At 40.6% G+C, this 24,732-nt stretch overlaps 1 protein-coding gene across 5 annotated transcripts in view; it reads left to right on the top strand.

The window, feature by feature from the left end:
* crtc3 (CREB regulated transcription coactivator 3) overlaps nucleotides 1-24,732 on the top strand; it is a 51,900-nt gene that overhangs the window by 12,273 nt on the left and 14,895 nt on the right. For 2 of the 5 annotated variants that reach the window (XM_031323526.2, XM_035999663.1), the window contains 3 exons: nucleotides 7,857-7,915; nucleotides 15,010-15,072; nucleotides 20,100-20,206. In XM_031323526.2, coding sequence (XP_031179386.2) covers nucleotides 7,857-7,915; nucleotides 15,010-15,072; nucleotides 20,100-20,206 — 229 coding nt within the window. Of the gene's footprint in view, nucleotides 1-7,853; nucleotides 7,916-15,009; nucleotides 15,073-20,099; nucleotides 20,207-24,732 lie in introns of all 5 variants that reach the window. The other 3 variants (XM_035999665.1, XM_035999666.1, XM_031323525.2) reach the window with 3 other exon arrangements.

Here is a 24,732-nt window from a genome sequence, read left to right as displayed (position 1 = left end):
TGTGTGTGTGTGTGTGTGTGTGTGTGTGGTTTCAAGCTTGACGACACTTTCCAGTGTAGGCAGCTGTTTTGCAGCCTCAGGAACAGAATTAGTCATTATGCTGATTTGAAATGTGACGCAGAGACAGTGCGTTTTACTTGTGCGTAATACTCAGCATACTCTGGTTGTGTATGCATGTGTGTATTTTAGCAGCAGATGTGATTTTTTTTTTATGAGGTTGCAGAAGGGTCTAATTGTAACGGTGATAAGACACAGAGTGAGGAACATAAGGGTTAGTGTTTGCACATAAGCTCTCAGCTACACGCTTTATTATTATTTCCCCAGAGTCTCCTCCAAGTTGGAGTGAGTAAGAGCAAAGAAATCTTTTCTGGCGGTGTGTGTGTGTCAAAATTCATCACAGCTGCGTAGGTATCTCATGTAGCACAAAATAGACGTTAATCAGTGGTTGAATTTAGACACAGAGTGATTAGCAGCCATTTTAAGTTCTAAAATAATGGATTTTTTTAAATGGATTGTAGCTTGGAAATACTGTCTTGAAAAATAACAATCAAAGCACTACTTTCATATTGGTCGTGCAGTTTGAGCTGCACTTAGGAAGTTGATTTATTAAGCAGGAATCATTACGGATTTGATTTGAAGGGCTGGAAGACAAGGTCCCGGACGTCTTCCCACAACTCAAGTCCCTGGAATTGTTCTGAATGAGATCACTATGTACAGTCCCTAGTATAACTATACACGATAACACAAAAGTGGTTACTTCTTATAAATAATAATTTGATTTGATGAATTGAACTGTTGAGTTAATCAAAGCACTAAATACAGTGCATTAATGACCTGAGCCCCTTTTTTATACACACATGCTGGCTTGTCTTGACTCTGTTTGACTCAGTGCGTCAGTGCTACCTGCTATGAAGATGTGTCTTTAACTGTAACACACTTGTCTTGAATCAGTGACGTTTAAAAGCAGCTGCCTGATCCATAGCTGTGACTTATGCAGAGATCTTCAACAGGGGGTCCTCAGACTTACTGCATGGGGGCCACCAAATTATTGTTCAATTTTTTGGGATGTTTTTTTTTTCAAAAACTAAAATCCCTAACATGAATCCAACATATTATTAGCAAATATAAATACGCCTATTTGTGAAAAAACACATTGATGATAGGCTTACTGGCCAATAGGTAAGGTAGTCACTAAGGCAGCCATCCACAGATACAGTTAATAAGGCTCCCCATGTATGTTTAACATTAAAGTGCTCATATTATGCTTTTTGGCTTTTTCCCTTTCCTTTATTGTGTTATGTATCTTTTTTTGTGCACGTTATAGGTTTACAAAGTGAAAAAGCCCAAAGTCCACCCCAAAGGGACTTACCATCTCCAACAGAAAACACTGTTCACAAACTGCTCCAAACAGCTCTGTTGTAGTCCAGCCTTTACTTCAGAGACAAACGTGGTCACTTTGGAACACACGTTATAATGCTCACCTAGCTGCTAGCATGGCACGCCCTCATACTCTGCTTCTGACTGGCTAGTAGTCCTTACCTAGGTACTGTCAGGGCTCACCCTCATACTCTGCTTCTGACTGGCTAGTAGTCCTTACCTAGTTACTGTCAGGGCACACCCTCATACTCTGCTTCTGACTGGCTAGTAGTCCTTACCTAGCTTCTGCGCGTGTGTGACTCCCAACAAAGATGGAACAGAAGTGAGAGGTCTCACTCTGTAACTAAAACAGAGAGCTCAACACACAGGGTGAAAAGAGGAGCTGCAGCAATGTGCAGTATGACAAAAATACGGTGTTTTTTGAAAATTAAACCATTTAAACCTATTCTGATATAACCTCTAAATACAATTATGAACCTGGAAATGAGCATAATATGAGAACTTTAAAACATGATTTATAAAATCATGCCAACAGTTATTATTTTAATAGCTTAGTATTCTAGGCACTAAAAGGGTATGTATAAAGGCTTTAGGCAGCCCACACGTTATTGAATTGTAAGTTTAATATGCAACTTAATTTTATATGTAGTAGGGGGTCCCTGATCCGTCTCTCTCAGTTAAGGGGTTCTTAGCTTAAAAAAACGTTGAAGACTCCTGGACTAGTGGTCAAAGGAGCGGCTGTAAATAAACACATTTCATTTTCTCTAAATTCTTTATTTTAAAAGCTTTTATTATGAAGCCGCAAAATCAGGAAATGTTGGGTTTTCGTCAGTAGTGACTTAACAGCTGAAAGCGATCATGAGACAGTAAGATAAATTAGACATCTGGAAGTAACAAACAGGGACGCAGGAGAGAAACTAAACTTCAAACCACAGAGATTCAGTAAGAAGCTACAAAAGTACTGAGAGCTGAACACACAGACTTTAAAAAAAAGTATTTCTCTCTGGTCTTCTGCACAGTCAGGAGTCAAGTCTCCCAACACATGCTTGTCTGAGGGGGGGTATATATTATTATTTAGTCATTTTATTCTGTAAAACATTTAGTAAATATTGTTTACAAACCGTTCTTTATGAATTACATATAGTTGTTTTTTTTTAAGATACAGGACATGAACGCAAGGCAGTTAGCATTTCCAGTCTGCTTACCGTAAAGGACGAGTCTGTGTTACCTTATCAGACTTATAAATCTATGCATTTACTGTACCTGTTATGTCTGACAATTTGATAAACACAAATGTATATTATGCTTGAGTAAGTTAAACCCCAGTTAACAAAACTGGTTAAAAAAAATGATTATAATATTTTAACAAATAACCGGGAGAGTCCGGTACAGCCTGACTCTCATATTCAAGTTTATGTTCTGCTTGTTCAACGGTTGTTTGGTAAATTACTCTTAAACCCGTTTGGAGAGGATTTGAATTGCTATTTTTACTCTCAGTTCTTGACATTTTGGTGCTTGGCGCCAAAGAAATCTCTATGCAGGAAAATCCCCGTTCTACAGTTTGTATAGAGTCATGCGTGTTTGTCATGTGTGGGCAGGGTTGATGTGTAATATAGATGTGGGTGACCTACATTGAGGAGGATGTTTTGACTGTTTACATTAACACAGTTCAACCTGTATAGCCTAGCTCTAAACATACTTGACTGTTTCAAAGGGTTCCTGATTAACAGTGTAATTTAAACTAATTTAGTCAATATAAGCAAGCTCTGTGGTTTGTCTTACTTTTTCCTGTTTATTGTGAATATTAGTTGTAATGTAGAACACACTGTAATGTACACAGCATGAGGGAGGAACATGCCGACTTATTGGGACTTTGTCTTATTCACCGTATCCCCCAGAGTTAGATAAGTCCATACATACCCTTCTCATCTCTGTGCGTGTTGTAACTCTGTCTGACGCACCCACCGCTAGCCTAGCTTAGCACAGATCCTGGAGGTAACCGGCTCCATCTAGCCTACTGCTCCCAATAAGTGACAAAATAACGCCAACATGTTCCTATTTACATGTTGTGATTTGTATAGTCACAGCGTGTACAAATAACAAGGTCACATGAGACACAGCCATCTTCTAACCGTATATAAACTGGGAACTATATTCTCAGAAGGCGAAGCACTGCTACTTCTGCTACTTAGGCGGAGTGATTTGCTCGCAGCACCTGAAGCCCCGTGGTGAGGAGCAGAGAGTAACAACGGTGCTTTTCAGGTGTTGCGCTTTCAGGTGATGAGAAGGGTATGTATGGACTTATCTAACTCTGGGGGATACGGTGAATAAGCTAAAGTCCCAATAAGTCAGGGTGTTCCTTTTAAAAGTCTTTTTAAAAAAAAAAAAAAAAGAAGCAGTTGGCCCATTTGTATTTGGTGGGTGGGTGGTGTGCTAAACTTATATCGATGTAATAACGATATTGATATAATGATATATTGCCCAGCCCTAATAAGCACTTAATTGTTTGTGTTTGTATCCTTTGAGAAAACGTGCATTTTCTAGAGCAGGCATGTGTGTGACAGAGGAGGTCAGAAGTCATGGTAGTAGAGTAGCCAGTGTCAAATTTACACAGAAAAACAAGACCCACACAAGACCCGAAAAGGGCTAAGGTGGTTACTTAGTCACCTTTTCTGTTCCAGAAGAGAAAAAAAAAATGACACTCATGAAAGTTTTTGCTGTATAGACTATGTATTTGCCTACAATGTATTTAGCAACTTTGAGATGCTTTGTAAATTGGTCAAAATAAATCGAAAGTTCTTGGATTAGCTCAGCTCTGTACATCAGCTGTTCTGTATTATAGTGTTCACATTGGAATATGTGAAAGAGCAGCTTCAGAGTTCTTTATCTTTCTATACTGTAAGTATGAAAGAGGATTTTAAAAACCCATTCCAAACTATAAATACTTACTTCAAGGCTGCCTAGTTAAAATAATGTGATACTGTATTCATTCAATGATGCCTGTAGGGACATTATTGCAGAAGCCAGTATACTTCATTGCTAGTGAGCTCTGTTTTTGCTGTTCTCAAAAACAGGGCAAATTGTGCGAGGAAAACATTCACTGAGGGCCAGCCTCAGCTGTAGGCAGGGCTCCTGCATATGCAAACATTTTTTTGTGAGTGTGTGAGTTAAAATTTCACGTGGTGGTATTCATGCGACTGCTTGATGATCATTATCATCGGTGCCCCCGTCGGCACTTGGTGCCCTACACACAGCGCGTGACGTGCGTGTAAGTAGCGGCGTAACACTTGAATGAAACAATCCATTTAGCTTTTACCGTGTTCCAAAAAAGAAGCGACCTGTAGCTGATTATTTTAAAAAAGCAAGATGAGAAGAGAGATGAGGGAGAGACCGACTGAGCCAGTGAAGAAGAAAAAGTACCACTTTCAACCATGGTGGCCAACGCAGTACCTGTGGTTGCGGTACGAGGGGAAAGGTGTCTGTCTGTCTGTCTGTCTGTCTGTCTGTCTGTCTGTCAACCGTAAGAAACACGAAACCTGCAGAGACTGACACATGACCTGAAACACTGAGTCCCTCCCAACTTCTTTTTAGCGGTTAGATGAGATAACATTCCTAAAAAATTCAGATTGAAATATTTTGCAAATATCAAGTCTCAACTCACTGTCAAGACGACCCAGGACTAGGTGGAGAGATTATATCCCCCAGTCATTGTTTATATTTTCGACAATCAAACCCACTCATAAGGTTGTAAATGTCTTTCGCCAAAATAATGCTATTAAGTACGGCTGGGTATCGATCGAACCTCAATATGTTTTTTTTTTTTTTTTTTTGTACCAACCGAAATGTATCCCTAGTACAGTTTATTGTAATGTGCCACCGAATACCTTGTCAGATTCATAGTCTTGTTTATTCTTTAATGAGATATTTACTGATTGAATCTAGGGGCGCAAGATATGTCGACTCAATATTGTTATCGCAATATATGGAAAGTGTCGAGATAAGTACGCAATATTTTGTGCGCTAGAGCCCGCTTGAAACGCTAAAATGATCATGTTTCATTGGCCAGTTACCACGTGTGTGCATATTTCAACAGAGTGACAGTGTAAGTGAAGAAATAGAGACCACAAAACGGAACGAATCAGAGAAGCCAAAGAATAGTTGTGTCCTGTTCTCTTTATTTATATATTTGATACTGTCCAACCAGTAAAACATGTCCTGTTCTGTAGACATGGTCCTTATTTATTTATTTATTTATTCATGTTGGACCAGTCCAATATGACCGACAGTTGAAATAACCCTTGTTTTCTAAGAAAACCTGTTTAATTTGTTATGAATCTATTTTGATGCGTTTTCCCGTAACTTTCGTAATTTGACATATGTTTAAAAATATTGAAATTAATATCGATATTCCAATATTCATAATCGATATCGCAATATCACGTTTTGTCAATATTGTGCAATCCTAAATGAATCATAGCTTTACTGCTTTTTAGACTGTATTTTGTGTAAGTGAAATCCTTGAATGGCTGCTTGTGGTTAGATAACATTTGAAAAGTTTGACTTATATTAAATGGTTAAAAGGAAAGAGGAGAAAATTGCAAATGGGGAAAAAAAGCAGAGTTCTTGGCAGGTACTGTACGTACTGTAGTTTGCTTCATCCACTGAGAATTACTTTAGTCTGGCAGCTGGAAACTAGACCATTATCTGCAGTTTAAATGATGATAACAGGAAGCAGCTCAGCATCTTGAAAATGAATATGTGTGTAGGTCTGTGGCTCTGGCTTATCCAATTATGATGCCATATTTTGAAAGTGGAATAGTGGTTTGTGGCTCTGATTGGTTAAAGAAATAGAGGGTGATTTTTGAATTAAGTCCCAATTTTACAATCACTGCTTATGTAGTAATGTGTAGTTTCTTCATACTGGACACACAGCTTAAGTTTGCCATCTACAGTTTACTATTATAGTTGTTGAATGGTGTGAGGTAAGAGCAAATAAAGCTGTCAAATCCAGTTTTAAAACCAGTTTGACAGGATTGTTCCTCCTCTGCATCTGGAGAAACCATAATATTGTCCTTTTTTCATTTAGTTGTATTTGTGTATATTTGAAAAGGGGCTTATCCTGTGTTTTGTGTGAGGGGGGGGGGGGTCATAGCAGGGCTCTAGTCTCTGTAAATCTGTCCCCACACTGATAATAATTTGTTCTAAACAGATGCTGTACAGAACAGTGATTGTCCTTGTCTGGCACCCACTCTCTGTTTTAATTTATTTTGGTGATCGGTCAACATTTTCAACACCCCTCCCCTCCCCTCAATAACTACCCAGAGAGGAGCCTGTTTCCACAGCAGAGAAGCTGCACTTGCAAAGACTAAAGTAGTGACTGTCGGCAAGACCAAACACCACCCTTCTCGAGTCCTGCCCTTCCACAGACAATTCCAGGAACTTTGCCTCTGCATTCAGTAGTAAATCAAATAATGCTGTCAATGTTTCATTAAGTATTTGAAAAAGGCAGCTCCATTGTTCACATTCGTGTTTCACCGCTATAGGGCTTTAATGAGAATTTTGTCTTTAAACATGTTAAACTCTCATTCTCGTAAGATTTAATGTCAGGCATTTAGAGCTTAAAGCTATAGTTAGTCATGGTCATGATGAAGTAGAGACCATGGACACGTTGTACTTAAGCCCCTTTCACACATGCACTGCAAACCTGGAATTACCAGACATTACACCGGCGGAGCTGTACGCGAGAACGCAAATGTCTGACTTAGTTTGATCGGACATCAAACAGAGTTGACCCTGCCAGCTCCCTTGTACAAAGACCGTAATCTCTGATTGAGCCAGTGTGTGAACAGAGCCCGATAAGTGTTTATGCGGAGTATTCACGGCAAGCGAGTGGGCGTGTTTATGACGTTTCTATTTTGCGCTCGCAAAACCGGAAGAAAACAAAAATCTGAGGGTGAAGAAGAAAGGTGATTTAAACAAAGATGCCAATGGAACAAAAAAAACAAGGTTCGGGAACTTCTGTCGCTAAGGGCCGACGCTGAAATAATCAGACGGATTCAAGGAACGGCAAGAGACTGTTGTTTATGACCAGGTTACGAACTAGCATGACTACGGTATAAACCGCGTCATGTCCTGCCTTGCGCACGCTCTACCCAAGTGCTACCTTTCGTCTAAACCAAACAAAGTATTTCCAGTAAGTGAGAACTCGTCTGACGCAGACAATCTCCTGTCATGAGCTACTTGTGTGAAAGAGAAACTCGGGACGACGTCGGGACCTGATTCTCCTGGCATTGTCCGGAGTTCATACGAGAAAACGGCTTTGAGATTGTAACTATGTTGTATTCTACTTCCATTTCTTTCTGTGTGGTAAATCTAATAACAATGAAATCCATGCATGCAGTCTTTATAAAAAATGAACTTAATATCACAGTGATGTTTCTGTGTTTGTGCCAATAATTCCCTTGACTAAAACCTACATCGAGAGCTCTCCGTATGGAGCCGTGTACCTGTCCCCACCTCTGGACAACAACTGGAGAAGGTGAGTAGCACATCTGTTGAGCTGCCGTCTTCTTCTTCTACCAGTATTTCCTGTATCAACCCTCTCCGCGTCTACTAGTATTTCTAGTCTATAGAGACTATAAGACTATATAAGACTATAGTCTTTAGTCTTTCTATATCTAGGTACTAGCCATCTCGATCAAACACAAATCAGAAATGTATACAATAGTAAGTGGGTGTCCAGGGCAGAACTGAGGCAGGGTGACGGGTGGAGTTGTTGACCTTCATTGTTTGCGCACAAATGTTTCAAGTGCTGTGTTAGCCCTGGGAAGGCTGTGTCTACCTAAAGGTGTTTGACAGATAGCCTTTTCCTTTTTAAAGGTCATGCCCAACAGCAGTTGTCCTACTGTTTAGGGATTTTATGTTGTTACAGCACCACTGCCCCGTGGTAAAGAATCTCCAGCTCAGCAGGAATTCAATAGCAGTACCTGCAGGAAAACAATGCTACACTAGCTGGCCTTGATTTTTCAAGCTCTGGTTGTGCCTTCGTAGAGCAGTCAGTGCATTGGTAGACGGCTTTTCCTTCAGTGTTTACGAGGGAGTGAATTATGGCCCTGTGATAAAAAGCTCAGCCAAGCTCCTCCCCACTCACTCTCTTTCACTCTCCGCTCCGTCTCCACACTCGTGTTTTGTATGCTGGCTTGGGCCGGCTGCCAATCTCCCTGCCTCGTCTTCTTCCACAGCGCAGACACAGACATTTGCCAGGCTCTGTGTGGAGCCGAGTGTAACAGCTTGTACTGTAGAAGTGAATAAAGCCCACACCCTCTCATCATTGTGGACTGCACAAAACAGGTTGGCTGACAAACGTCCTCACGGAGCAACCAGACGTCAGTGTTCTCAAAACGTGTGGGAAAGCCATGTGGCACAAAGCAATGAATGCAGACTTTCATCTTTAATTTGCGCGGCACTGCTTTGTCGCACACTGTGTTCTTTAAATTATTACGTGTTCTGTCATGAAGGTACATGCAGGCTTGGCTAGTAGACTTCTCATTCATACTCTACATAAAGGGAACCTCTGTATTGATGAAACAAATCTATCTGTAGCGTAAACCTATTTGTTAAATGCTGTAAAGTGATGGACAACAACAATTTGTGACAATTATTTTCCATTGATTGCCATACATGGTCTCTGTAGACAGTCCTCCCCTGTTTGTGATTTAACAGCTACAATCAAAATCTCCCTACTTTTCATAGAATTGTGAAAAGAATATGTTCAAGTAACCTTGTGAAATGGCACAGCATTTATCTCTACTGTATTCTTCTCATCTCTCCCCTTTTCGTTGTTTATTATCTTTTAACCATTCCACACTGTATATGTGATTGGCATCAGCTCTTTCAAGTCTCTGCAGGCCAAGCCTAGACTCCTGCTTCAACCTGCAGCAGATTGTTGTCACAGTGTGAAACAGGGATAAACTTCCCCCTCAGCAGTGGATTTTGGCCCACTTCACTGTCACAGGCAGAGATATACAACATTAAGCTGGCTGTGTCCAAACAGACAAGAGTCTGAATGCTTGGAGAGCCACTGAATGTCCACCAATCTTACCATAAGAGAATTTTACACAAGCTTGAGTTTTTATTGTCTTTTCCGTTGATTCTGAGTGTTGAATATGTATTTATCCTATTTTAGGGGTGTGACCAGCTCACTTTTAAAACAACGTTTTGATTTGATCTAGATCTTCTTTTGCTTGCATCTTTTTTCTAAAGGTTTAGCCAAGACAAACATGGGTGGTCTTTGCTACTCGTTCTTATTTCTAGTAGCTCAATGTTATCTTGCTATGTAAAAAAAAATATATATATATATATATATATAAAAAGCTGGCCATTAAACCCTCCTGAAATTTAGGGATCTGGCAGAATGTCATGAGTGAATTACACTTTTATGATTTATGGTTGATTTACAGACTCTTGAGTTTCACAGAGCGTGTGAAAGATTAGAATGGATAAAGAAAGTGGAGATTAATGTTGCACAGAAGTAGTAGGATACAGCTTGTCTTTATTTCACACAATTTTATCATGATTCATGTCATTTCAACAGAAATATTTCACAAGAGTTTTCGTGTGAGCTGTATACATGGTCAAAATGAATGAACAGTACGTAAGCTTGCTTTTGCACAAGCAGTGTTTTTACTCTTAGACCGCTGACAGAACTTGTATCTTAAATGAAGACGTAAAGCACTGTCGGAGGGGAAATGGTACTGTATATCAGACTCTGGACGGATGTCTAGCCAGATTAGGGAGGCTCTTCTTCCAGTAGCCTGCTGGGAAATCTCATTGAAGAAAATTCTCTTTTGTTGTCCTCCGGGTTCAAAACTGAAAATGAACACTTTTTTCACATTTTTCCGACACATTTTTCGATGCTTTTTTCAACATTTTTGTCACTAAAACATTGTTAGTGCCTTGTTTAGCGCTTTTTTCAAAGCTTTATTCAGCTGTTTTCTAGGCTTTCAATGCCTTTAGTCGCTTTTTTTCAATGTTTTTGGCGCTTTTGTCACTTTTATGTCATTTTCGTCAACATTCTTTGACGTTTTTTTAATCATTTTAATTGCGAAGAGCGCTGCGTTGAACCATCCATGTTATTTTTGGGCAATAATTTTGTTGAAAGAAACCCACATTTATGATATAGAAAACTTTGAAAGGGGTCAGACTTGACCTGAGGACAACAGGAGGGTTAAGACAGAAAAAAAAAAACATTTTCCCTGTTGTCCAAAGCACACATCAGTGCCTCAGCTTAATATCCATCCATGGATGGTCTGTAAGCTCTTGTGTTGTTCCTCCTGCTTGTACGTCTCAGGGGAGAGTGGGGCGGTAAGTGTTTACAACACCAACCACATCTGCATTACATTACAGGCAGTCAGCTCTGGAGAAAAACCACAGAGCTCTTTTACTGTTACAGTCCTTTAATTACCACAACAGTGATCAGCTATCTGCTGTCCAACCAGCCTCTCGAGCCCTGACGATGGCTTAGAGCAAACATCTGAGAACAAGGGGACAGAGAGAGGGATTTTTTGAAAAGCACCAACTACAATTACATTATATTTTTACTTTACGGCTGCATGTTTGTATTAAGATGACTTGTGCCAAGCTTCCCAGCCTCTGATAGATCACAACTTGGAGGCAGTAGGACAGTGCTCAGGGATTGTAGGCACGACAGAAATGCAGGGGAACATAGCTGTTCACATAGCCTTTAACCGCTCCATGACCAGAAGTCTTGGCCAACAGATTTGATCATCTCTCTGGATTTTGTGAAGTCTTTTTTTTTTTTTTTTTTTTTTTTTATACAGGAAAAGAAGTGGTGATTTCCCAACTTTGTCCATCTGCAGTGTGTCAAACCATGTTTGTTTTTTTTATTTTTGATATCCAACATCTGTCCTCTAGAGTTTACTCAAAGTATAGTGTTTTTTTGGAAAAGTGGCGCGTCAAAGAATATGACTGTACGCTGGGAAGAGAGGGGGATTGGTTCCTGGAGTCCTCAGGCATCAGACCTGAGTACAGCCCCGTATGTGTCCCTTCGGAGACCATCTGTTTCAGGGTCAGAGCTTCGATCCAGTCCCACGCCCTCCTCCTCTTCCATTCACCCATCTTTGGCTTGCTATTCCTGCACCAGCCTCTCTCGGGATGAAATCTCAGACCGAGCTCCCTGGAGAATGCTCTGTAGAAAGGCCCTCCAGAGGAGAGATCTTAAAAAGGGTGTTTTTAGAAGATGTGGTGCCATGATTCTTCGAGGGCTTCAAACATCCATCTAGGTGGTCTGATCGCTGCCCAAGTTTGTGTTACTGCTCGTAAAGACCATCTTTTTTTTCTCACTCTAAAATCACATCACAAATTTGGTCCATTCTTTCATAATGTTAGGCTAGTTTACCTCAGTAGACCGTTGGTCTGTCTGTTTGTTTCATCTTTAACGCTGCATTATTTTGCCTAGTTAAAGTAGCCAAGCCTTGTTTCTAGATTTATACTATGTGCTTGGTAGCCAGTATCCTAAGTTAATTTCTTGTGTTTATTTCAACATAATTACACTTTTCTCAACATGAGAGACTCCAGCAGGAAAACATGTACAGTAACAGACGCCAAAATCAACATGTCATTGTGTCAGATGGTTGTTGGATGGGAGGAGTGCCACAGCTCATCTGCATTCCATATCTCTAAATATAAATATGGGCTATCACACCCAACAGTGACAAGCTTAGTGGCTACACCAGGTGATGTGACACATGTGGAGGTGTTATAGTTAGTCTACTGCTCATCAAATGTCCATGAAAGGACACTGACATGCCCGCGATGGGTCCCTGTAGTATGACTGGAGACCTACAGGCTTTGATGTTGCATCAAGTTGAACTTTTAAGGCCTTAATAATAGCATTATTTTTAGAATGACCATCCAGCATGTCTCAGGTTTACAAAAGTATTTCAAAGGTTTAGGAAAAGCAAAACTGTTTAGCTTTTACTGATAAACAGCAACCGTGGCCACAAGTGACAATAATGGAATAATGGTAAATTGTAAAATGTAGTGTATGCAGGTATGTTCCCACCAAACGCGAAGTGAATTTCGGGCGGCGCAATTACATCGAAAGTCAGTGCAAAGACGCAAATTGCCACCGGCTGCACCTCGCTTACAGATGCTACCTGGGGGTTGTTTGAGCACACAACTCCTGCGTGTTAGAAATAAAATACAAATTAAATAAGGTGCCCCCCCTGCTGGTTCCGCGGTGCTGGTGCCACACATATCCGTATTGTACTGTATATACCTGCTGGGCAGTGATGCCGGGTAACGCGTTACTCTAATCTGACCAATTTTTTCACTAACGAGTAATCTAACGCGTTACTATTTCCAAACCAGTAATCAGATTAAAGTTACTTATCCAAGTCACTGTGCGTTACTATTTTTGTCATTTTTCTTAGTAAAAATATTGTTTTTGCTTTCTTCTTGCATCTCGGGGAGTGAAGTCACGTATGCGACGACAAGTCACGTTTTCAGCATGAGGACAGGTCACGTGTACCACGCAGCGACACAAACGTAAACAACAATGGAGGGAGGAGAGAGATGTGCGTTTTCTAGCTGGAAATAGTCAGTATTTTGAGCTTGTGTCAGCTAAAGATGGCAATATTAAGGTTCGTTGTACACTCTGCTGGTGGCGACAAAGTGCTATCTAGCTACAAAAACACTACGTCAAATTTGAAGAAACATTTGGAGTCGCAGCACTGCAGTCAAACTTACAGAGTCCCGCCAGGTGGTGCGAAGCAGAGAGAAGAAGGTCCCCCACCACCCAAACAACAAAAACTGGACTTCGGTGCAAAACCAGTAAGTGGGGGAGAGTTGAAGAAGTTGGTCGGGCAGTATGTTGTAGAGGAAATGCTGCCCTTAAACACGGTTGACTCGCCTTCGTTTCGTGCGATAATAAACAAGATCCCTACTACTGGCAATGCCGAGCTGCCTCACAGTAAACCGGTTGTCATTTTTATGTTGAGGCTGTGGGGGTGTTGTCAGCAGCTGCTGAATGTAACTAATAAAGTAACTTGTAATCTAACTTAGTTACTTTTAAAATCAAGTAATCTGTAAAGTAACTAAATTACTTTTAAAATCAAGTAATCTGTAAAGTAACTGTGGCAACACTGCTGCTGGGTAATTAAAGGCAACAGGATACATACTTAAATGCACAGAGATTTTTGCATCAGGACCCCCAGCTTGTTGTCCTACATTCCTATTAGTTATAATAGCATCGTACTCACCAAGTTAATGGCTGAAATCTGGTAATGCGGGAACATCACAAAAAAAATTGTCAAGACTAGAAGAACTTGCACTCAGTTTAAGTTTACCCTCCACATCTATGAAGGTAAATATGGTGCAAAATGTGAGAGATTGTAGAATACGATGTGTGAACTTGCAGAACAAAAAATCAGAACTTGTATGTTAAAATTTGCACTTGTGAAAAATATTGGAGGCACGCAGATTCGCCACTTTGTGATACGAGAAAGCACATAAGTGAAGTTGCAGTGACGGATTCAAGAGGTCGTAATCACGGAGTTGTGGTTGTGATGGAAAGTGGACCTGAGTAAAAGAAAAAATGAGTATGAGTAAATGTTGCATTACAAGTTTGCAGCTGTCATTGTGTTCATGTAAATATCAATCTACACATTTGTAAATATTTTTTCTGTAACTTCACATTCAGAATACGGGTGTGTGAACATTTTTAACAAGTGCAAATTTTAACATACAAGTTCAGATTTTTTGTTCTGCAAGTTCTCACATCGTGTTCTACAAGCTCTCACATTTTTGCACCATATTTACCTCCATACACATCAAGTGTTTTAGATAATCTGGACTGTTGGCTTTTCAACAAGCTCTCCTCTACATTTCTTCCCCCGTCTGACTTCATTCTAGAAATGTCATTGTGTTCCCAAATCTCTGCAATTGTTTTGAGTACAGTGTTATCATAACCAAAAGAAATGATGACCCAAACTATGACATAAGAACCCAAGTTGTAATAAACTGAAATTATACTTTAAGCCTAAATGTCATAGAACTTTTTAGTTTTTAGTTCTCATTAAAGCTGAAAAACAAGACAATTAACAAAAGTCTGTAGATATATTCTGGTATGTGGGCAGTGGTTGCTTCTGTGTACTTTCAGCCTAAGGAAGAGTCAAGACCCCTTTTTGCTGAATGCTTCAGAAAAATCCACTTAGTCACTGTTCCCACTCCATCGTTTATCAGGCTTTGACAATGACCCTTCACTTCAAGTGTTTCATGTTGTTTCTTTCTTTGGGCAGCCATTTCCCAGAGAGCTTGTTTTCTCTCCCCATTAGATCCCAGCTGCAGGTTTATAAACCTGGCTTGGAGTTTTCACTCTGCTTATTTTGTTATTTATTTTGTCTTTCCATTTTCCTCAAATGTAGGGTGGATTCTGCTGTATCCAAGTATTTTCCAGGGTCTTTCTTCCTTCCTTACATGTGCCAGCACAGGCTGATCATACTTTTTACCAATATATTTCCTCTTCTTCACAAACCTTAAGGCAGGAGCCAGGGGTATCTACTTTCATCCAGTAAATTTCTTTCATCTTTTTCCTCTGTCTCTCTTTTGAAGGGAACAGCAGCCATGGACTGAGGAAAAACGGCCTGGGTTTAGATTAATATCACAACTCAACAGGTGACCCTTGACCCCTCTTTCTCTATCTCTCATTCCCTCAGTCTATCTTTACTTTTTTATCCCTTGCTCACACAGAGGCCAACAATTCTGTTCTTTGTCTTTTTGCAATCTCTCTCAGCTACATTGCGTCCTGGTTTCAATCCTTTGTAAATCTCCGCCTGATTTGTAACATCTGAATAATCCACTCCTTTCTTCCTATGAAGCACTGAAATAGAAGGCCACAAATCTCAGCTAAAGACTGTTATGGTTGATTTATTATTATTTATTTTTCTCCTTGTAGTGCTCCACTCATCTTTCCAGTTTTTTCTGATTTCTGAAACATTAATCAATAATTCCTCTTACTAACCCAGCTTTAGGACTCGTGGCTCCTTCGCACTCTTAACATCAAGGCTTCTTATTCACATTTTCTTACTTTCAGCCTTTTTACATCCTTATTTCAGTACTGTTTTTGAGTTTCTGTTCTCTGGATTCAATGCAAATCCAGTTTGCGTTGACCACTGAGAGGGCACGGGCAGTGCTATGGGACCAACACAGAGAGGAGTTCAGAGTACATCCCCAAACTTAATTGTTTAAAATTGTATTTATTTTGTTTTGAAAGATTTTAAATAGCAACAGTGCTTATTGAACGAGTTCCACTGAGGGTTATTGGAGAAATTTATTTGTAAACGTGTACTTTTAAAATTTTGGGAAATGCGCTTATTTGCTGTCTCACCAAGAGTTGGATGAGAATATTATCAAAATGTGTTATGTATATGTACCTCTCTGGGTTCAATACAGAGTTAGCTCTTCAACATGTTTATCCTAGCTTTGCATTAAACTGTCTGCTGGCAGCAGTGTTGTAGTCAAGACCCACTTAACCGAGACCAAGTCATTACCAAGACCAGAGTGTGTCAAGACCGAGACAAGACCAAGACTTTGAAGGGTTGAGACCGAGTCAAGACCATGACCATGGCAGGGCGAGACTAGGATTGGGCATCGAGAACCGATTCCTACTTGGAATCGTTTCAAAAATTACGATTCCAGTGGAATGGTAAAACTGCAAACCACCATTGAATCAAAATAAAACTTTCCTCTTATTTGTGAAAATAGGCATGTGACCTAGCCTGGGTAAACCCTGACAGACTTCTGGCAAATTTGAGATTTGATCTGCAAGTCAGTCTGGCGAAGAGCCCATTCAAACCCATTTCCAATGTCCCCAAAATCGAGGCACCAATCACAACCGCTGAGGCTGGCTTTATGCGCCGACGGTAGCGCAGCGACGGCGAGCAGCTTTTTGTTTACATTCAACATGACGGCTACCGAAGAGCAGTGTCACCCGGATCGTTGGTCTGATTGGTTGAAGGCCTATCCAACCTAGTCAACCAGGCTACATGTGACCTGTTTCAACTCCACCCCTCAAAGAATCGGAATCGGTAAGAACCGGAATCGAAAGGAAGAATCGGAATTGGAATCAGAATTGTTAAACTCCAAACGATGCCCAACCCTAGGCGAGACCGAGGCTAGACCAAGACCAGACCAGTGCCAGACAGCCATAACTTCTTCTGTCTTCGACCTTCACTTTCTTGGGCGTGCGTGTTAAGTGGGCGGGGAGAGGGGGTTAACAGTAACAAATTTCAACTTAGAAATGAGTCAAGTAATTGGTTGCATCTGAAGCAGGAAGTTTTACATCCAATCACGGTAAAGATGTTAACACATAAAATCAGACAATGCAGAGGCAATTAAGTGATATCTCTGCAGTTTTGGTCTTGACCGGTCTTGATATAAAACCCTGAGTCCTCTTGGTCCGAGAGTTATTTAATGTTACTAAACAAAACCCTTCGCTGTGTGTGAAGCCAGTAGCTTCACTATACGGTAACAGGACTTCTGAGATGCTGTGTGCAGTCACTGTGCCCAGCTGTAAAGAAATGGCAGTAACACTTTACTTGAAAGTATCTACATAAGAGTGACATGAACACATGACACTGTTGTGACACAGTCATGACACATGAACCCTAACTCTAACTCTAACTCCTACTATGACATGAACTACTATGACTACCATTGTGATCACTGTTTCACTATCTTTATTATGACTATTATTGCCACCATTCACCACTCCCCCAACCGGTGCCGTCAGACACCGCCTACCAAGAGTCTGGGTCTGTCCGAGGTTTCTTCCTAACAAAAAAGGGAGTTTTTCCTTGCCACTGTCGCAATAGCTACTGCTAATGCTTGCTCTTGAGGCAACCACTGTAATAGTTGGGGCTTCGTAAACTACAGAGTGTGGTCTAGACCTACTCTATCTGTAAAGTGTCTCGAGATAACTCTTGTTATGATTTGATACTATAAATAAAATTGAATTGAATTGAATTAACCCTATCTTGTCATGACAAAAAACGAATGACACGTACTAAAAGAAGCGTTATATCATAACGTTTATGACTTGTTTATGACACGTTCATGACAGTGTCATGTCACTCTTATGTAGATACCTTCAAGTAAGTGTAACCGAAATGGCTTCGATGCTTAAGCTTACTGCTCATTAAACCAATATATTTTAGTGTCATGTAAAGTAATTAAACTGTAAAAAAGCCAATCTTTTCAAATGTTAAATATTGTCCACCTCTGCACAATGAAGCACAAAAATCCAAGTGAAGTAACCAGTAGGCGTTTTGGAGGAGGGATGCTATCCTGCTTGACAGTGTTCAATCAATTAAAAAGCTAATTTTATGACAGTAGCAGCTCCCGTATGTCTTCCTCTTTTACAAACCGGCCAAATGGCCTCCAGATTTTCTCATACACCCACAATTTGCCTCTCTCCATGGACATACATTGCGCCATGTTCTTGATCCAAGTTCTAATTGTAGGTGCCTCCATTTTCTTCCAGATGAGAGCCAAAGTCCTTTTTGCCTGTAGTATAGCAAAATCAATATATTTATTTTCTTGGGTTTTCAGATTCAGATTTGTTGGATACAGGTGCAGTGCTTGACAGTTTTTGATACCAAACATTTTAACATGTTAAGCAAGGTGAAAGGTGAAATCACATGTAATGCACACAGATAAAAACTATTTATTTATATATAATTTAGGCTGCAAAAACTCACAATGTTATAAATGTGTACATAGTGCATATATGTTTTAAAAAGAAATGCTAATACTATGAATTGCTTCTGCGTATTAAAATAGTGACCTGGTTTGGAATTTTTTATGTAAAACATTGGCAAATTTATTCCGTTACACACAATGAGTTTTCATCATTGGAATATTGCATTTTCCTTAATTGCTGTGTTGCTCAACATGTTTTGAATTTGAAATACAACTTCAAAAACAAAACGTAAGCTGATTAGACAGTCTGGCTGGTGAGTGATCTTTACATCTGCTCAACAACCAAACAATTTGCAAAGAATTTTGCATGTAAAACTCTCTAAACTCTTTAAAGGACCCATGGCATGAAAATTTCACTTTGAGGTTTTTTTTAACATTAATGTGAGTTCCCCCAGCCTGCCTATGGTCCCCCAGTGGCTAGAAATGGTGATAGATGTAAACCGAGCCCTGGGTATCCTGCTCTGCCTTTGAGAAAATGAAAGCTCAGATGGGCTGATCTGGAATCTCCTCCTTATGAGGTCATAAGGGGAAAGGTTACCTCCCCTTTCTCTGCTTTGCCCACCCAGAGAATTTGGCCCGCCCATGAGAAAGAGAGAGACATCATGGCTTTCAAACGAGTGAAGCATGGCAGTTGGTCAAGGCCACACCCCCACCCTCCACCCTGCCCCCCCTCTCTCCTCCTCAATAGCATTTAAAGCTACAGACACAGAAATGGCACATACTAAGGAATGCTCATTGTGGGACTGGCTCTAGTGGCTGTAATTCTGCACCAAAGCTGACTTTCAGGAAATATACTTCAGATACAGTATTAGCGGACCACTAAGGTCTATATAAAAGAGACTTCAGATACAGTATTAGGGGACCACTAAGGTCTATATAAAAGAGACTTCAGATACAGTATTAGGGGACCACTAAGGTCTATATAAAAGACTTCAGATACAGTATTAGGGGACCACTAAGGCCTATATAAAAGCATCCAAAAAGCAGCATGTCATAGGACCTTTAAATTTACAATCTCGAAGATCTCCGTTTCGTTGTCTTTGGGGGCTATAAGTGGTAACTGAAGGTGCGTTTTTTGGATCTCACTTCCCAGAGATCCAAACAATGCAGCTCTCTACACACCGGTGAGTTAAAGAGGGAGTTTGTTGCGTTAGCTCAGCCTACACTCTCTGGTGGACCAACCACTGCTGGCTGATTGGTATACCATTAACTGTGTGCCGCTTGGGATTTTTTCCCAGGAATGTCGCCAAAGACGCGCAGTTCGTAAAACTGCAAATACAAGGGCTTTCATCAGTGGGCCATAGGCTCAATCACCATTGTGTTACCTCATGCGACGATAGATAGTGACTCAACAGACATTTATTTAAATTAAAATCTTCGAGATTACTTTAAACTATGACCTTGAGACCGTATTCAAGTGTTGTTTTTTTTCTACGCTTCTAACTTGAGTGTGATTGCTACAATGTACTAGAAGGAAAGTAGGAATGACTCATGAAAGAAACCATTGAGGCTTAATGGATAGCACTAGAGAAGGCTCGCAGCTGGAGTGAAATAGGTGTGTGTGTGTGTGTGTGTGTGTGTGTGTGTGTGTGTGTGTGTGTGTGTGTGTGTTACTTGATCTTCATTTCACTTTGAGAATTTTAACAAATATTGTCGAGTTGTCAGTTCTCTCTATTTCATGTATCAATATAATTAGGGAAAAAAAACAGACGTATTTCTATGATTATTTCATCTCTGAGCCAAAATGTGTTTTCCTCTCAGACTGATAAACATTTAGTCCAGAGCCTGCTAATGAATGCAGCTTGTGTGGAGGCAGAGCAGGAAGCAGAATGACTCACGGGCATTACGGCCCTGAGAATTCCTCTGCCTCTGTACAAGGTGCTGGAACATTTTGCATAATTTTCATCTTCCTTCCTCCTCCTCCTCCTCTTCGTCCTTCACAGAACCAACTCGGACTCTGCTCTCCATACAAGCGCTATGAACCCAAACCCTCAGGACCCCTTCATTGGCATGAACCAGCAGATGGGCCGAGGTCCCCTCCAGCGCAATGGTGAGAGTAACACACACACAACCAGAACACAAGATACTCGCCTTCAAAAAGAGTAGTTTCTTTATTTGTGTCTGCTTGACTGCGTTTTGGAGATGTTCTTGTTTTAATGTGCCCTTAACTGTTTGACAGCTAATGGAGGCTTGTACCTCAGCTCCATCATTTGTATCCATTTTGTCTTTTTACACATCATCTCTGTTTAGTTTCAGTTTTTTCGCGACTCGAACTGCACAATTTAAAACCTCTCGTGTCGACCTTTAAACCAGTTACATACCTAATATATATTCGATCTGTACTGATCTCAGTTCCTCCATCACTGTTATTGGCCATCCACCTGTCTTCCATCATCAGACCTCCATCTCAACTCGGCATGGGCCGGTATACGATTCTGACTTTATGATAACCATGTCTGGGTGAAAAACAACTTTGAACACAATGGTTTTTATTTTAAACAAACTGCACACTGGCAGGGAGAAGGATACCTAAACAGCAGTTTCTCTACTTGACCACTCATAAAAAAACAACTCATACCTTAGGAACAGTAGGACAGAAAATGTTAGAGGTTTTGAAACCTTGACTTTTTCAAACTGCCGTATACTTTGAAAACGGTAACCGGCCCATGCCTAATCTCAACAAGCTAACAGAAGCCTTCTAGCTATATAGTTTAGAGAATATTATAGATCCAAGGTGAAACTGATAGAAGGGCGGTGCTCAGAGAAAGAGTCGCAATTACAAAATGATCTGCCACTTTAGCACCGCAGACAGCGCCGTGGATTTAACAATACACAGTTAAGCTTGATTTATGGGCCTGCGGAGGCTCCACGCAGAGCTTTCGCCATAGCCTGCGTAAGTGGCCTGAAGTTTATACTTGTGCGTTGGTGTGTGCATCGATCTAATAGCAGGGCCGGCGTGTGTGTGTGTGTGTGTGTGTGGTGGAGCGAGTGAGAGAGTGACACGATTAGCTTCGGAGCGAGTAGCGACTCTAGAGTCATAGTGAGAGAAACAAAGTGTCTCCACTGTGCTGTCTGCAGGAGAAGTTAACCCTCTCTTTGATTTCATGTTGTTTACGGAGAAGGAGAACCAGGAAATGAGTTGGGTGCAACGCTACCAAGCCACGGCCGAGTGATGTGTGTCGCCGCGACGTGTAGTTACATGTTTCAAGAGGTGCACGTCAGGCTACGGCGTAGGGTCTGGCGTAGGTCCTTGTCTCCAGGTACCTACGTACGTAACCACGGCGTAGATTTTACGTAGAAACATACATCACGCTTTAGGCTACGAATATTTCAGAGCCATGGTCTTTTAGTCAGATTCTAAATTGCACAAACCTCAGTCAGATAGATGATCAATGATCAGGCAAACTGGACTAACATATTCAGCTAAACAACCTGCATGCCCCTGCACCCTCTCTGCTACTGAAGATGGCAGGATAGCATTCCTCCTCAAATCGCCTACTGGTTACTTCACTTGGATGTTTGTGCTTCATTGTGCAGAGGTGGACACTAGAACACTTCAAGACAGGCACGTACGAGCATGATTTGGGACTACACAACAAGTGTGTAAGGCAATCTTGGTCCACTATGCAACTTACTCGAGTGTGATGTGGAAATCTCTAGTGCACATTCAAAGAGAATGGACATTTTAGTAAAGTAGGATGCATCTATTATTATTCAAAGCAGGATATTTTTGTATATCTTAAAAGCTGTTTGGATCTTCACGTGTGTTCTAAACCCTGTACTCTCCTACTAGCAGCAACTTGTTTGTTTATGAGCAAAATCTTTGACTCAACATAATAATAACTCTGAATTAGATGTTAGAAATCACAAATAAAACACAAGTGTCAAGTCATTCGTTATTATCATTGGCTGTCTATAGAGCTGCTAACTCTCTCACTATCGTTATGGGAAAAGATCTCGTTATACAGATTTTCGGTTTGGCTGCATTGGATTAATCATGCGCCTTGGGGAACTGACATTCTTATAAAATATGAAATGCCTTTTTAATTATTACATGCCTTTGCTGTCTCTTAAAAAAAGCACTTCCCTACATATAATAGGGCTGCACAATATATCATTTTTTTTAATCCCCATCGCAATATAAAGTTGTGCAATAGGTACATTGCGAAAAACTGCAACTGCCATTCTTTTTTTTTTGTTTTTTTGTGGTGCCTTTTATGTTCAATTCAATGTTGAATTTGTTCAACAAAAGAATGTTAGAAATGATTTCCTTTCATTTGTTTTAAATTCAACAAGCAATTTGTTGTATTTTAGCAGAATACTGAAAGCAGCAGAAATGCAGAACGCTTTAATATCTGTTTACATATCACAAGTAATATCGCAATATTCAACAACGCTATCACATATTGTTCTCATATCGTGCAGCCCTAACATATAATACGTTTGAATTTCTGCTTGGGGCTTGATTTGTGTGAAGTGCTGCATGTGTTGCTGACCTTATGTGACACAAACCTGTTGTTTCATGGAGTGAGTGTAGAGGATCATGTGGAGCAGAGCTGACAGGATCTATTAACAAACGAAATGCAGGGGGAATATTCACAGTATGACATGCACACCACCCTCCAAGGGTAGGAAACAGCCGAGAGAGTCTAATTAAGAACCACTTGTGTATTGAGACATCACCCAAAACACTCACCCAGTGCATTGTACTTTGTCGAAGACGTGCAGCCTTGTGAAAGCAGAGCTCGACTGTATGTCATTGCAGCACAATGTCAACATGTTTTCAACTCCGTCACATGCACTATGCAGGCTGCTCCTGTACCGGGCCCATGTTGTAGTAATCATGGTAGTTTATGGTGTTTGTGTTGCTTCTCTGCTGGTCATTTATTAACAGAGAACACAGTCCATCCAGCCAGCTGCTTTTCAGTCTCGTACAGTATACACAAATCACCGTCAGGCCTTTTGTTGGTTCAAAATGTGTGTTTATTCTTTTTGTAGTTGAATTGTAATTGGTCCAAAGAGAAAAAAAGATCCAACTATAATTCATAGAATGAATCCTCCTCCCTCTCTCTGCCTCTCTCCTGAGCTCTTTCCATCTGATCGTCCAGTGTTTGTCACGTTTGTCTGATCTCAGCACTGATGAAGTGTGTGGATGAGAGAAGTGGAGTACTTTTCACTGTGTTTAGCCTACAAGTTTAAACAGGATATTGCCTTAAGACCTGGGCCAAGTATGAGTTTCACATACTAACAGATTCAACCCAGTGTATATAAATAAATTGTCTGTTGTGCTTTAAATTGCTCACCTTAGACCCAGTTGGAAATGTTGGCCTGCGTGTGTTGTTTTCAAAACTAGCTGATATTAGGTATTTCATGTTTGTTATACCCATGTCCCGTGAAGCTCTTGTGAATGGCTGCAACTAACGATTATTTTAATTTCAGACTAATCTACAGATTATTTTCTAGATTAATCATTTGGTTCTATAAATCCCACGACAAGTTCCCAAAGTCAATGATGACATTTTAAAATGTCATATTTTGTCCGATCAACATTCCAAAACCCAAAGATATTCAATTTACCATCACAGAAAAAACTGTGAATGAAAACCAATGCCTGAGAAATTAATTGAACAATTATTCAATTATCAAAATTCTTTCAGATTAATTTTCTGTGGCTTGACTAATTTAAAAAAAATCAAGTATTTGTGCAGATCCTCCATCAGTGCAGAGCTGCCAGCACACCTGGAATCGAGCCATTCTAGTTAAACTGTATATGTGGAGAGATGGTTATATTTCCTCAGAGGTGAACTGAGCTGGCTGTGGAGGATCACATAGTGTATACAGTACAGTTTTCTGTCATAGCCTGCTGTGTATAGTCTACCAGCACGTACTACACATAGCTGTACAGTACAGGCTGTATATCCTTTCCTCTAGAAGAGGCTAGGACACCAAACTGGCTCATGTTAAGGAGCGAGCAGCGCAGCCTCATCGGCTCACCCCAGGGCCTCTTTGGCACCTCCTAAATGTTTCAGCGGGTTTGGAGTGGTGTTAAGCCCTGGCTGATTAAAGAAGCATCTAACTAGAAATTATAGCTATGAGTCACACTGCAGGGATGGAAACACTTAGAGCAGAGGAGTTCAGCTACAGTCTTTTTGGTGTGATCTCCTTTTCTGCCAATTGTCAATGGAAAAGGAGTAGCATCAGTCATAAAAAACCTCTGCAGCTGAAATGCCTCTGATTACGGCAATGCTCAAGCAATAGACAGTGACAGTGTTTTTTTATACATATACATATATATATATATATATATATATATATATATATATATATATTTCTTGACCCATATTGAGTGCATTGCACAGTGTAATGGCCCTGACACACCAACCCGATTTTCGGCCGTCGGACAGTCTGGCGAGGTCAGTGACTCGAGTCTGTTCGGTGTGTTCCGTGCCGTCAGCCGGAGGAGCTGTTGGCATTCATTTTGGCCGACCTGACATGCTGGGTCGGAAGGAGGGCAGTCGGACTCAATGACCAATCTGATTGGTGGAGTGCTAACCCAAAAATGACGAGCGGGATGAG

Source organism: Sander lucioperca, chromosome 3, assembly GCF_008315115.2.
Source record: "Sander lucioperca isolate FBNREF2018 chromosome 3, SLUC_FBN_1.2, whole genome shotgun sequence".
Taxonomy (NCBI): domain Eukaryota; kingdom Metazoa; phylum Chordata; class Actinopteri; order Perciformes; family Percidae; genus Sander; species Sander lucioperca.
The sequence above is the reverse complement of the archived record's forward strand: the minus strand, read 5'-3'. Positions and strand labels throughout refer to the sequence as shown.